The sequence below is a fragment of the Podarcis tiliguerta genome (genome assembly GCF_965153285.1).
Source record: "Podarcis tiliguerta genome assembly, chromosome: 4".
Classification (NCBI taxonomy): domain Eukaryota; kingdom Metazoa; phylum Chordata; class Lepidosauria; order Squamata; family Lacertidae; genus Podarcis; species Podarcis tiliguerta.
The window spans coordinates 58279822-58294634 of NC_139537.1; the positions used below are offsets into that span (position 1 = coordinate 58279822).

At 40.6% G+C, this 14813-nt stretch overlaps 1 protein-coding gene across 21 annotated transcripts in view; it reads left to right on the forward strand.

Annotated features, from left to right (window-relative positions):
• Positions 1-14813, forward strand: part of DMD (dystrophin) — a 984302-nt gene that overhangs the window by 317612 nt on the left and 651877 nt on the right. For all 21 annotated transcript variants that reach the window (XM_083438913.1, XM_083438919.1, XM_083438923.1 and 18 more), the window contains exons 3-6: positions 1588-1680; positions 4492-4569; positions 6047-6139; positions 7965-8137. In XM_083438913.1, coding sequence (XP_083295039.1) covers positions 1588-1680; positions 4492-4569; positions 6047-6139; positions 7965-8137 — 437 coding nt within the window. The remainder of the gene's footprint in view (positions 1-1587; positions 1681-4491; positions 4570-6046; positions 6140-7964; positions 8138-14813) is intronic.

Genomic DNA, 14813 nt, shown 5'->3' on the forward strand with positions numbered 1-14813 from the left:
TGAACCATCATCACCCTACCTAGCATATTAAGGTAGAAAATCAAAGAAAATCACAACCAGACTGGGAGGGGTGCAGACTGTAGAAAGGTTTCAGAAACTTTCATCTGGAAGCATAAAATATCATTGCTGTTATAGCCGATTTTAAAGTGCCATCTATATTATTTAACCAACATTTTAAATGCTAAATTAAACTGAATATTTATTTTACCAAGTACAGAATGAAAAATATAATTCTGTCTGTCTTTTTGAAGGCAATTGCAAATAAAGGTGATATTGTTATTGTACGCATCAGGAGTTCAAAATGGCATTTCAATATATTAGTTTGTTCTTCCAAAAGCTTCTCACTTCTTAATGCACACTTTTCCAGTGACCTTGGAAATGCAACATATTTCTTTGCCGTCTCTTCCAAATCCTTTGTTTCTAAAGACTTATTGCAATGTCGATCCACTGAAGACATTCAATCCGTTTCAGAAAGGCGACTTAATTACCTCCCTGCCAGACAAATGGCATGCTCTTCTTCAGGTTAGAATGTGTGGCAGCAGCATAGGGAACCTTATGTAATATTTAGTTGATGATTAATAGAAGGTTGCCTTTCAATCTCCTCAAAATCATTTCTTTAAAGATTTACTTGTAACACACTTGTAATTAAAATGTCTTGCTGAAGATACTTCCATGCTGTGTTTTTATCTCCTCTCCGTAGTTAACCTCCCATATTATTGTGTAGTTTTGTCTCGGATCAATTTTAATTATACATTTTATTTTTTAAAAAATAAGACATCTTAATGGAAGACTGAAAGAAGAAGACTACTTCTACAGCTTTATTATATTATATACATGTGCATGTTGCAAAACTATGACAGCAATTTTTGTTACAGATAGGCTACTTCAGGAGTGCCTAATTTCATTAGAGAAATGGCTGAGGCCTTCCCTGTTCTCTACTATTCACTGTGACCTCTGAGTTTGGTTTGCAGCAACCACCTTCTTTTCCTCATAGCTGCTACTTGATTTTTTAATTTTATTTTATTGAAGAAAAATGCACGCATGCACACAAATATCTGGGGCCTGCGGCATATATCCATGGTGAAAGAGACAATGGAAGCAAGACTTTGTATTGGGCCTTGTCTCCTCTGGAACTGGCCCCACTAGGATATATTCAGAGATAGCCAAGACACTGCTAAAAACATGACTTTACTACTGTAATCATTACAGATTAAAGTTCTCTGTTAGAGAAGGGTCAGAAGAGACATAAAGTACAACTACTGAGGTGGATTGGAGGCCTGGGAGCCCTCAGCAAGCCACTCCAAATTCATTGGATAAAGAGTGGGACATAAATGTTATTGCCTTCTATAGTCTTCCTGCATTTACTGTCCCCAACCCCATTCAAATTAACTGACTCTGCTTTCTGGATTGTACAAACCCTTAGTAACAAAATAAAGCATTTCATTAAAAAAGAATCTTCAAATTAAGAAGAATGCCTAGATTGTAAATTTTTGCTTTTCCTCTGACCACCAAATAGGATATTAAGAAGCTTAGCATGCAATTCACAATACTCCATTATAAAACAACCTTTACTTTATTTTATTGTAGTTTGGTACCTACCCTATAGAAGATCTCTTCAATGATTTTCAAGATGGACGAAGGCTCCTGGAGCTCCTGGAAGGTCTTACGGGCCAAAAGCTTGTATGTATACATGTTTTCAGCCAGAAATCATATTTATGATATACCCACTGTGGTTGTAACTGGATTTGACTTTTAGAGTGCATGAATTATATTGTGAAATTAATATTCATGGATCTCTGGTCCTTGAAAATCCCATTTTCTCTTTATGAAGCACTTTGAATTTTTACTGATTATAAGAACGTGAATTGAACCATAGGACTGGAACATGTTAGGCTGAACACCTAATAAAGTAGTATGAATGTATTGTGTACAATAGAAAGTAGTGAATTTGGGGTTTTGTGGGGAACAGTTTCTTAAAACAGCAACTCTTATTTGCCCTCCCCCCACCAGACCTTGCTAGTCAAATACCTAGACATAAATTGAGGGGAATATGGTGAATTAACAAAAAGCAGCAACAAGCTGTGCTTGTTTATGCAAATAGTTTTGAAACAAAATAGGGTACTGGAAGTTTCTGAATATATCAGTTGCAGTTCAGAAACAACCTCAAATTACTGAGCCCTAAAAGACCTGCGGAGAAATTTGAATAAGGAGCACTTAGGAAGAACCACAGCTTTGAATTCAAGCCTTAGACTGTCTCCAAACTATTTCTCTACCTCCTTAGTAATTCAATTTGTACACATAAATGCATGAGGATGATATTTGTACCTTGCCCATCTGACTGGGTTGCCCTAGCCACTCTGGGGCACACAGCAATAGTTAGAAGCTATTACCACTATTATAAGCATGAGAGACACTTTTAAGGGTGCCACATGATGTTTGCTTTGCCTCTACAAGACATATAACAGTTCCTGTACTGTGTTTAAGCTGTGGAGCTCCTTGCCTGTTAATATTATTAAGCAAGCACCATCAGTACTTTCTTTTAGACTCTTTGGCTTACATAGACCTTTTCTGGTGTACAGCTCAGTCATTGGTTGTTGTGTTTCACTGTCCAGAAGTTGACAAAGTATTTCATGCTGTTTTATGAATGTGTCAAATTCAATGCCTAGATGCATTGAGCCTCTGCTGGTGCAATGCTTTCTGCTTGCACAGTGGAACATCACCTCCCTCTCCTCTCTCTGCAGTTGCCCTGTCTAAATCTGCCCCAGAGCAGTGGCGTAGCGTGGGGGGTGCAGGGGGGGCCGGCCGCACCGGGCGCAGCATCTTGGGGGGGGGGCGCTCGCACTCGCAGCTCTCTGCCCCTACCTGGCTCACTCACTCTCTCTCACTGCAGTGCTGGCTGTGCGAATCCGATCCGAGCCGCCAGGTCGCCGCCTACTGTGGAGGGCAGGGTGCCAGGCGTGCGGTGCGGAGAGAGAGCGAGGGACTATTTGGGGGAGGGACAGTGCAGCGGGGGGGGGGCACAAATTACTTGCCTTGCCCCGGGTTAGGGGGTGCAAATTACTTCCCTTGCCCCGGGTGCTGACAACCCATGCTACGCCATTGCCCCAGAAGGCTGGGGGGAATCCCCCAGAAGGAAAGTTCCTTTGTGCAACCAAACATCCTCACACAAGCACTTGCTTGGATAGGGTCATTTGTTTGTTGTGTGGTGTATACATCTATAAATCAATAGGTTAGTTGTCAGCATGGTCCACTGCATCTTTATACATAACTTCTTCTTTTTTAATCTAGTTGCTTCTTTTTCCCTGAGCAGACTGAGAACAGATAGTGGGAAGCTTGCATGCTTCCCACAGAAAACTTCAAAAAAGTTTTGTTTTGCTAGGCAAGAATGTTATTAGTATTCAGAATTTAATTGCCATTAACTCCAGGCCTCCTTCAATTAGAGAGAGAAGAGAAGAAGAGTTTGGATTTGATATCCCGCCTTTCACTCCCTTTTAAGGAGTCTCAAAGCGGCTAACATTCTCCTTTCCCTTCCTCCCCCACAACAAACACTCTGTGAGGTGAGTGGGGCTGAGAGACTGTGACTGGCCCAAGGTCACCCAGCAGCTGCATGTGGAGGAGCGGAGACGCGAACCCGGTTACCCAGATTACGTGACTACCGCTCTTAACCACTACACCACACTGGCTCTCACCTTGTTTCTCACTATGCATATTCACAGGGTAAAGAAAGGGGCTCCACAAGAGTTCATGCCTTGAACAACGTCAACAATTAAAGTGATGCAAGGCATTCTTCCCCATTTCAGATCAAAGATGAAGCAGGGATAGTAACTGAAAGTTATAACTCCAAATTTCAAAACTAGATCTTATAATAAAAGTTGTAGAAATATATATTTTATGCAGTGTCACAGCTCCTGACATTTTAAATCTTGTCAATTCAATTCAATTCAAAATCCTTTATTAGGCATAAAACATCGCAAAGCAATATACAAACACCACACACAGACTGCACAAAATACGGGCTCAGCGAACACAGCCCATCTTGTCATGAATGTGAAATTACTAGCACTGTGACAGAGTCTACAATAAAAGGGTTAACTGGGACTATTAGTAATCTATCACCCTCTTTTCTTTCAGCCACCACTCATTTTTATTGTGTTCATTTTTTTCACATAAGAATGCTCATATATTGTTAATATGGCAAACTTCAAATATATACTTGGAGAATATCATGTATGTTTAATGCTGTTCCCTGGTAGCAGTCCTCAACTCGCCTATGTAAAAGAATATCTGTTATAATTAAAACAATCTGAATTTGTCTCACTGTTGCCCTCATTCAGTAGGGCCATTGTAAAATGCCATAGAAAAATATACTACTGAAGTAAGGATTGACATTCTTTGGTATTTTAGGCTCTTCTGTGCTGTTTGTGTCTGTGAGACATTGTTTTTAATTTTAATATATAATATTTCCTTGTTTCTCACTATGCATATTCACAGGGTAAAGAAAGGGGCTCCACAAGAGTTCATGCCTTGAACAACGTCAACAAAGCCCTACAAGTCCTTCAGAAAAACAATGTAAGTAAATATTTACATGGGTTCTTAACTCACATAGGGAGTTGAGAAGAACTCAATAAACAGATATGAAAAATTGCTTGTGGAGTATGCTTTAAAAAAAATAAGATCCAATATAATCTCATGGGATGCAGGAGATCAGAGTGCTAATCCCACAGCAGGCATTATTTCAATAAATAGCCTTGAAGAAGCTGCTTGGTTGGATCCTGACTTGCGTTCAAATGTGTATTGCTGGTGCTGGAAGGACAAGTCTTCCTTCCTCCTGCAGCCACTTGTGCCTCTTGAGAAGCTTCTCTGGTGGTGTTGGAAGAGCCTTGAAAACAACATGGTTGATAGCATGGTGGGTGGGAATTGCAGAGGGAAGGAAGAATCGGTTAAAATTGCTGCCTTGCTGCTTTCCTCTGGCGGTAAGGCTCTACTGAAATTCAGTTCCAGGTGGGAAATGGAAGGAGCAAGTCTGGTTCCAACTCATTATCTCCAAACCTTGCTTTCCATCTGTAAATTTGCAGTGCCTCTAAAAGCCATAGAATGTGTTCTCCCTCTTAGATGAAATAATTTGCTGAAATGTCAGTCAGTACGGGTGAACATATAAGAGTTAATCTCCAGAGCATATAAGAACATATAAGAGTTAATCTCCAGAATAAAACTACTAGTAATACCCCTCTATTGCTGTCTTGTTCAACTAGGGAATTGGAAAGTTCTACTGAATGAATATGCAAATAATTCAGTGATTTAAACGCCATCCTAAGGGGTACTCACTTATATAGCAGTATAGATCAATAGCTAGATTTAGTCATTTATGGTGTTGGTTTATTTCTATCAGCTACCTATAATTCACCTGAATGTGTGCAGTTTTGGACCTGGGAATGCTTTTCCTTATAAAAGGAATGACAAATGAAACCAAGTTGGTTACTTTGAGTAGTTGATTCCTCAGTCTGGTACAGTCTAGTCTCTGTTAGCTTCTCCTATTGAAAGCTGAATGGGAAGCATCTAAGAAAACTTTACAAGGCAGAGAAAGAAATGAGCCTGTGTTAATTGCTGATGAAGTGGCTGGGTTCCCATAAATATTATTTTCTGTTGTCATATGCATTACTTTTTGTTTTTAATTATTGCAACATATGTTTATTTTGTGATATAATAATTGCATCCTTGCTAACTGCAGTTTCCTAAAATACCTGGTACTATTTGTTTTATGACAGATAATTATTTGATCAGGTTATGAAATATGCTCTGGATTGTTTACTTGCCACTAAAAGCTAAATAGTAGAAAATATGCAAACAAAACCACATAGCCCTAATTTGATGTATTTATCAAATCCGTAGGTTTTAACAGGTTTGCTTATGTTTTATTCAGCAGCTGTTTCTTTTGCCCATTACTCCGGGAATGTAAACTCATTTAACTTCTATTTTAATGTTCATTGTTTTTGCATTTTATACATAATTTTATCTAATTTTGCTTTGCCTTGCTTTGCTCTGACAGGTAGATCTGGTGAATATCGGCAGCACAGATATTGTGGATGGCAATCATAAACTGACTCTTGGATTGATCTGGAGTATAATTCTCCACTGGCAGGTGAGTAAGTCATTCACAGAACATTTTTTGGATATATCCCTAATAATCAAGGGGTATATCTACTTTGTGTATTTCAGGTGGTGTTCAGTTTTGAATCCACCCTAATGTTTCAATGAGTGATAGAGAGAGGAAACAAGGAGACCGTTCTCTATTTAATTTTAGTGTCCAGGTTGGGTATTTGAGAAAAGTCAAGGATGTCAGTGTCCTTTCAAAGCATTACGCAGTCATTTCATTGCAATACCAGACAATTTAATATTCAGAATACTGCAAAATACATTTCTAAGTCCAGTTCAGTGTACTGATGTATAAAGTTATAAACCCTTTGAGCCCAAATGTAAGAAGGAACGGCCCTCTCCATGTTGACTGCCCCCTGCATTAAGACAAACCAAAACAGCCCCATCACCAGGTGAAGTAGGAAGTTGCCTTATACTGAGTCAGACCATTGGTCCATCTAGCTCAGTATTGTCTACACTGACTGGCAGCAGCTCTCTACTGTTTCAGGCAACAGTCTCCCACAGCTCCTACCTGGAGATGCCAGTAGTTGAGCTTTTGACCTTCTGAATGTAAAGCAGATGTTCACCCTCTGAGCTACAACCCAGAGTACAGGGGGCAGTAGTGTGGGATAGAGCCTTCTCTCTGGTGGCAACCCATCTCTGGAATGGCATCTGTTCTGAGGGTTTGAGTTCAGTGACTTACATTAAATGTGTAGCCTGTGTTTGTTTTCTTTCATGATGGCACAGTTCAGCAAATTTTCAGTGGAAATTCTTGGCCTCTTTGGGTACTGCAAACAGTACCGGATTTACATATAAGCTAAACAAGCTATAGCTTAGGGCCCCACTCTCTTGGGGGCCCCCCAAAAAAATTAAAGGAAAAAAACCTGGATGTACATTTCCAAAATATAAGATTAAAAACAAATAAAATCAAGCTTACATACAGCAACAGTGTTTTGTTTTGTGTTGTGTAGGCTCCTATGATGTAAGTAATGGGCCCCGCCAGCTAGCCTGCTCCCTAAAATATCACTGGTTTGCTCATTTCTAGATATAGGGTGCCTACATTCTGCATGGACTGGTTGCATGGCAGCATGTAGCAGGCAGCTGCAGACTGCAGTGCAGCACAGTTGAATGTAGGTCAAGCTGTTGTACCTGTTACCTAATATTAAAGAGTGCTTGTAGACTGGTGATCGCGCAGCACAGACTAGGGGTATGAGTCTTATGCCTCATGATTGATTTCATGTAATACATAATTTATTTATTTTGATCCCATTATAAAGTTACTATTAATATACTTCTTAATTGTATTTCTGTTCAACAATTACTTTGATAAAATACATATTTTTCTTATGTGCAAACAGCTTTAGAAACCTATTAGCTCCATAAATTACCATATAGCATATATTCAACACAAAAAAAACAGCGACAGTTTGTTGTTGACAAAGGACAGCTGGACGTATAAAAGGCCCCATTACCTTCAGTAGCTTAGGGCCTCATCAAACCTAAATCCGGCCCTGACGGCAAATTAAAAATAAATGTTGCTAATAGTGCAGAAGTCAAAGTTAGGTTGATTTGCCACAGCTCACCGTGCTTATCCTCTTGCATATTTAAAGAAAAGACAAAATGACAGTGGGAAGAGCAATGACCCTTTCATTTCTATACAACCAGTGCTTCTTCAGTATCCTCCCATGTGTTTTTTTATGTTTCGGATCACTGTGCTGAGTATTCAAGTACTTAAGAGTTAAGTAAAAGAAACTCAAGTTTGATTGGGGGGGGGTGAGTTGCCTTTGATAAATAAACTTGGCTACTGATAAAAATTCTGTCTTCCAACACAGGTCAAAGATGTAATGAAAAACATCATGGCTGGACTGCAACAGACAAACAGTGAAAAGATCTTGCTGAGCTGGGTCCGTCAATCAACTCAGAATTATCCGCAGGTCAATGTTGTTAATTTCACCAGTAGCTGGTGTGATGGTTTAGCTTTCAATGCACTCATCCACAGTCACAGGTAAGAGAAATGCTACAAATTAACATCCAAATGCCTCTGTTTTTGCTGTGATCATGTGAATTGAAAATACTTTATTAGAATCACCTTGCTGGAGCAAGTCCATCTAATCCACATTATTGAATTCCAGCAGTGGGGAGCTGGAGGCCTTTTAGAAATGCACAAACAAGGGATGTAAGGTGGGATGTGGGCAGAATGTAAGCCATCTTCTGTTACTTGCTTTCAGCATCCATGAATCAGAGGCATGCTGCCAGTGCTCACAAAGCTCTATTTAGCTATCATGGCTAATTGCCGCTAATAATAGAAATCTATCTATTAATTTGTCTAATTGCTTTTAAAGGTTTATAAAATTGTGACAGTTGCCAAATCCTGTGTTAATAAATTTCACAAGATAATTATGCTTTGAAAATTACTTCCTTTTTGCCTGTTGTTAATCTGCTGTTGTGGATGATCTCTTGTCCTACCGGAGTTCCAAGTCTTATCGTAGGAATGTTTGTCTTCACTAACTCTCTTTATGCCAGTGATGTGGAACCTGTGGCTCTCCTATCACTCCAAGCCAAGCTAGTTGATGGTGAGCAGTGGGGAGAGTTGCAGCTCCCAAAATCTGGAGGACCACAGGATCCTTGCTTTTTACCATTCATAATATTATACTGGTCCATCATGCCTCTTCTCCGTATCAGTATTTTCCTCTAAACTAAAGGAGCCTCACATATTTGGTCCTTTTTCAATTAATGCCCCCTTTCCTGGACAATCAGAGCTAAGTTCAAATGCAAGGGTTTTTGTTTATTTGTTTTGCTTCATGCACAGAGGTTTGAAGCGCAGGTACAGTTAGATGGCTTTTTCTAAAAGCAGAACAAGAGCCAAATACTAGGTCTATTCCAAGGCCTGAAATGAAGAAAGTCTAGGGCCATGATATTAGGGTTGTCATATTTCAGGAAGTGAAAATCCGGACACAAAATCTCCATAAAAATACTAAGTTTTTTTGCTTCCGATATGAGCTGCCATACGCCCGGGTTTTCATGGACATTTTAACAGGTTTCAAAATGATGGGGTTACACTTCCCCTGAAAGAGCAGGTTCGTAGCTTGGGGATACTCCTGGATCCTTTGCTGTCGCTTGAGGCTCAGGTGGCACAGGGTGCCTTCCATCAGCTTCGGCTGTTGGCCCAGCTACGCCCCTATCTAGACACTGTTGTTTATGCTCTGATAACCTCAAGGTGAGATTACTGCAATGCGTTATATGTAGGGCTGCCTCTGAAGATGGTTCATAAACTTCAGCTAGTGCAGAATTCAGTGGCCAGGTTGCTCACCAGAGCAAGATGGTTTGAGCTTATTATACTGATCCTGGTCCGACAGCACTGGCTACCAATTAGTTTCCGGGCCCAATTCAAAGTGCTGGTTTTGACATATAAAGCCTTAAATGGCTCAGGATCACAATACCTCAAGGACTGCCTCTTTCCATATGAACCTGCCCAGACCCTGAGAACATCTTCTGAGGCCCTTCTTGATGTGCCTTCTCTTTGAGAGGTCCGGAGGCTGGCATCACGAGAACAGACCTTCTCTGCAATGGCTCCCCATCTGTGAAATGCTCTCCCCAGAGATGTTTGCTTGGCACCTTCATGATATACCTTTAGGCGCCAGGCAAAAACGTTTCTTTTCTACCATGCCTTTGGTTGATCTGATTGACATCCTATTCCCTTTTAAAATGTGGCTCTTGTGGGGGGGCATTGGGTTGTTGTTTTTCTTTTGATTATATGTATTGTGGTTTTTATGTTGCTCTTGTTCTGTGAACTGCCCCGAGACCTCCGGGTATAGGGCGGGATATAAACACACACACACATACCTCCTGGATGCCATTTTTGGCAGACAAATCCTGGCTATGTCCTGGAAATTCCAGGTGTATGGCAGCCCTAATGATATCGTCCTGAATTTGGGAACTCTCTTTAAAAGGTGCCCTATCAATGGAATTGGGAAACAGAACAGTTTCTTGCTCTGATCCTCCCCCTGCTCCCCATCTGCCCTTACAACATTGTTGTCTTTTAATCCGTTGTCAAATAAGTGTGTTTTCAGTTGAAAAGATTTGTTGCAGGGGGCAGGAAAGAGAGTATTGTTCTGGTTGTTTCTGGGACTATGGAAACATGTTCCTGGCCATTTAACAGCCACCCCTGTGTGTGTTCATAATAGAAACAAACATTAGCTGATAGCTTGCAAGACACTTAATAACAGTGTGGTGCTTTAATTACACACCTTCATAGAAGCAACACAGCAAGACTTAATTTATTATTTAGGCATTTGAAGCTAGCAGGAGTGACCTTAAACCTAGCCTGAGAGGAGCACCTAGCATTATGTGGCAAGCCTACATAATACAGCACTAATTTGACCACATTGCTGAAAATGGCTCTTATCTCTCTGGTTAGTGGAACCGGATTGTAGTCCTCCAAGCACATGCTTTCAAAGCAGATACTTAAAAGTCAACATAATTGCATCACAGTCAGTCAAGTGCAAATTGCTACTGATAAATTTCTCTTTGGCTCTGTTTTGATGGGGGGAAAGGTGGGAGTTTTTACAGTAAAATGTAGGGAGGGAGAATAGCAGAGGAAGCATAAAAATGAGTACCTTTTGTTGAATGGTGAGAATAATTCTGGCAAGTGTCTTCTACATCTTTTCATTAGGTGTCTCTGGAAATGGTACTCAATAGTTATTGGCCTTGGGGATGATGTTGAGTATGAGAGTTGTCCCCCAGTAATTAAAAATATGTGCCAGTTATGTTTTGTGTGTGCTTGTTTTACTGTTCTGTCATAACATGGTGATTTGTGATTCTATTTATTTAGCACTAGGTACATACCCTCTTAAGAGTCTATTTGCTGGCATAGTAAATCTTAGTTCTGTGCTAATAATGCTTTTCAGCTATAAATTCAAATTAATGCAAAGTCCCATATTAACAGTCCCATATTTAAAAGTCTGGTGCTGCCCGAGTTCTGGAATACATTTCACATATGTATGAGTGTCTTCCATACAAGTGTTTTTCAAAATTCACCCTCCATCAACTTACTTGTAATGTATTATGAGCAATAAAGACAACTTCTCAATTTGTTTGACCATTGGTTCTCAAACAGAACTTAGTGAAATTCCCATGCACTATTTTTTTGCATCTACCCTGTTATCCATAAGAAATATATATTTAGTGATTCATACAGAAATCTTTATTCATCATATCCACTTACCTTATCAGCCTATTTCTTTCTGCCTACCGTATTTTTTGCTCGATAACACGCACCTGACCATAACACACATGTAGTTTTTAGAGGAGGAAAACAAGAAAAAAAATATTCTAAACGAAACAGTGGATGTATGATTTTTGTGGTTCATGCTGTGGCCACAGTCATGTGATCTGACGGTGAGTTTGGGGTAGCCCAATGCAAAAATCCTGAGGATCCATGTTTGTAACCACGTTTTTGCACCACTGCAGCCCCAGGCAACAGTGGGTGCGTGATTTTTTTGGTGCAAACTGTAGCCATGGACATGCTATGTGATCTGATGGTGAATTTGTGGTGACCCAGTGCAAAAATCCTGAGGATCCATGTGGATCTGTGCTTTGGAACCATGTTTTAAGTGGGGAGGGAAGGAAAAGCACTCAAGGGACAAGGAGCACGCGTGGAGCAAGCTCTGCTTCTCTCCCTCCCCCCCCCCCCCTTAGCGAGCTGAAAACCTTTGCTGGAGGGACAGAGAGCCTGCTTACTTTAAAGGAGCCTACCGGACAGGAGCCGCTTACACGAGTGCCTCCCCCCCCCCCCCGTGCCCTTAGTGAGCTGAAAAGCAAAGCGGGAGGAGAGAGATACAGAGAGCCTGCTTGCTTTTTGCTTTAAAGGAGCCAAGCAGACAGGAGCCGCTTACACGAGTGCTTTGCTCCTTTAAAGCAAGCAGGCTCTGCTTCTCTCCCTCCTCCCCCCCCCCCCTTAGCGAGCTGAAAATCTTTCCTGCTATTTCCAGCAAAGCGGGAGAAGAGCCGCTGAGTGGGGACGAGAGAGATACAAGAGAGCCTGCTTGCTTTAAAGGAGCCAACCGGACAGGAGCCGCTTACACTCGTGTAAGCGGCTCCCCTCCCCTCCCGCTTTGCTCCTTTAAAGAAGCAGGCACTCTGTCCCTCTCTCCTCCCCATTCAGAGGCTCTTCTCCCGCTGGAAACCACGGAGGAGGGAAGCATTCGCTCCGTAACACGCACAGACATTTCCCCTTACTTCCTAGGAGGAAAAAAACGTGTGTTATGGAGCGAAAACTACGGTATTTTGCTTTGCTCCTCCCATCTCTTCCCACAGCTACTGGGACCCGCTCAGGACAAACCTCTTAAAACATGTGCCTTTTCTTGGAGCAGACACACAATAAGAAGCTTAAAGCACAATTTGAAACATAATTCAAAAGTCTGGGTAAATGAAAAGGGTCTTCAGTTGACAGCTAAAAACCATAGACAAGACGTCTAGTGATTATTAATTACTTGGATCCATTCCAGTCTTACTCCATGCCTGGCCTTGGCATTAAACTAACTTTGTTGCTGTGGTTGATGACATTTCTTTGGAGAGAAATTGAGGGAGTGTGGTCCACCTTTCTCTGCCTGACCACAGAGTCCTTCCGGAGTGTCTTGGGAAAGCTACAGTTGGGGCACTGTACTTAATTGATTACATTCCTTCCTCAAGAGCCACTTCCAGGAAGTAGTTATGGTAGCCCTGGTTTCTGGAAATTTGGCTTCTTGAAACAAATCAATATTGTGGTTTATGATCCTGATTTGTTAACAAACCAGAGCCTAAACTAACCCAAGTTCTCCCTGCTCAGACAAAGTGACAAACTCTGGTTAGTTTAAAATAGGAAGTGAATGCTTCTGATTCTCCTCCTGGCTGCAGTAACCCTAACCCATGAAAACATGAAGTTCAGTCTGCTGCTCATTCCCATACAGTTAAACCACAGTTTATCATTATATGTGGAATAGACTACAGTATGTCTTGGTGGTGCATTGTTTACTGAAGCACTTAAATGCTTTGTCTTCAGTTATGTAACAACAACAATAACAATTTATTATTTCTACCCCACCCACCTGGCTGGGTTTCCCCAGCCACTCTGGGCAGCTTCCAACAGAAGGTTAAAAATAAACTGAAACATCAGTCCTTAAAACATCGCTAAACAGGGCTGCCTTCATATGTCTTCTAAATATCATAAAGTTGTTTATTTCTTCGACATCTGATGTGGTGAACTGACCCAAAAGTCTAATAATACTTATTTTAAGTTATTAAAATAGTCATATACTGCTTCCCTGCTGCTGTCCTTGGGACAATCAAAAGGCTATGGCGTGACTGGGACTGGCAAGTGGGGAAGCGCTGAGCAGGCTATGGCACTGAGGCCCACTGAAAAATGGCTCAATCCTGACTGGTGGGTCTTGGTCCACTGTTTTAGAAGTAGTAGTTTTAGTAGTGTTTTAGAAGCACTACTATAATAAATCCAGAAAAGGCAGGTTTTGTTTGTTTGTTTTTTGAGATTTTAATATATTTTTTGTGGATTATTATGTTTTCTCCTGTGCATGTTACCATTCATATTTACTTATATTTCACATCTGGAACTACTCTGCTTTTGATCATGGGACATTCCCCTTCCCCCCCAAAAATTTAAATAAATCCTTTTGCAATAGATAAGAAACTGTTGTAATAGCAAAAGCTTTCAATAATTATGAAAGGAAGAACTTCACATTGCAGTCTTCATGCTAGTGAATGAAATTTTAAGTATCAGGCATAAAACTAGATTTGAATCAGGAGATTGCATTTCTCCAATATCTTGTGCAATGTGTTAACACAGCCCCTTTATACAAGTCCACATAACGTATAGTCAATACATCTCTGTTTAAAGGTCTGTTTGCATTAAATTCCATTAGTGGTAGTCTCCGGAGAAAACCATTCCCTAACAAGGTGTAGCAATAAAAAGATTCATTGTTTCTTCCAGTAATGCTGCCTGTGAAAATACTTGCTACGTATGAAATGGTTCCATTCAACGAGAATATTCACTTATTTAATTGAATACACTTCATTTTTAGGAAGCCAATATTTTTTCAAGGATAATTAGATGTTGACTTTCACTATTTTATTAATGATGTTATATATTTAAAATATTTCCTGTATTTTGTATTTGTAAAGAAAATGCAAAGATGACCAGATGACCTTTTTCAACTCTCTGCTTAGCCGTGAAACAAAAAGTGTGGAATGAGTCACTATCTTTCAGATTACCGTATTTTTTGCACCATAACACTCACTTTTTTCCTCCTAGAAAGTAAGGGGAAATGTCTGTGGTGTTATGGAGCGAATGCCTGCGGGTGGCGGGGGGGATCTGTTGCAGTCGTGAGCAGAGGATCCATGGTTCCCCTTCCTTCCCTCCTCCGTGGTTACAAAGCATGGATCCACATGGATCCTCAGGATTTTTGCATTGGGCTACTCCAAACTCACTGTCAGATCACATGTCTGTGGCCACAGCATGAACCACAAAAATCATATATCCACTATTTCATTTAGAATATTTTTTTTCTTGTTTTCCTCCTCTAAAAACTACGTGCGTGTTATGGTCTGGTGTGTGTTATAGAGTAAAAATACGGTAACTTGTCTCGCTGAGTTGTTATGCAGTTCTTAGCTGCTTGGGTTGAGTCAGAGCA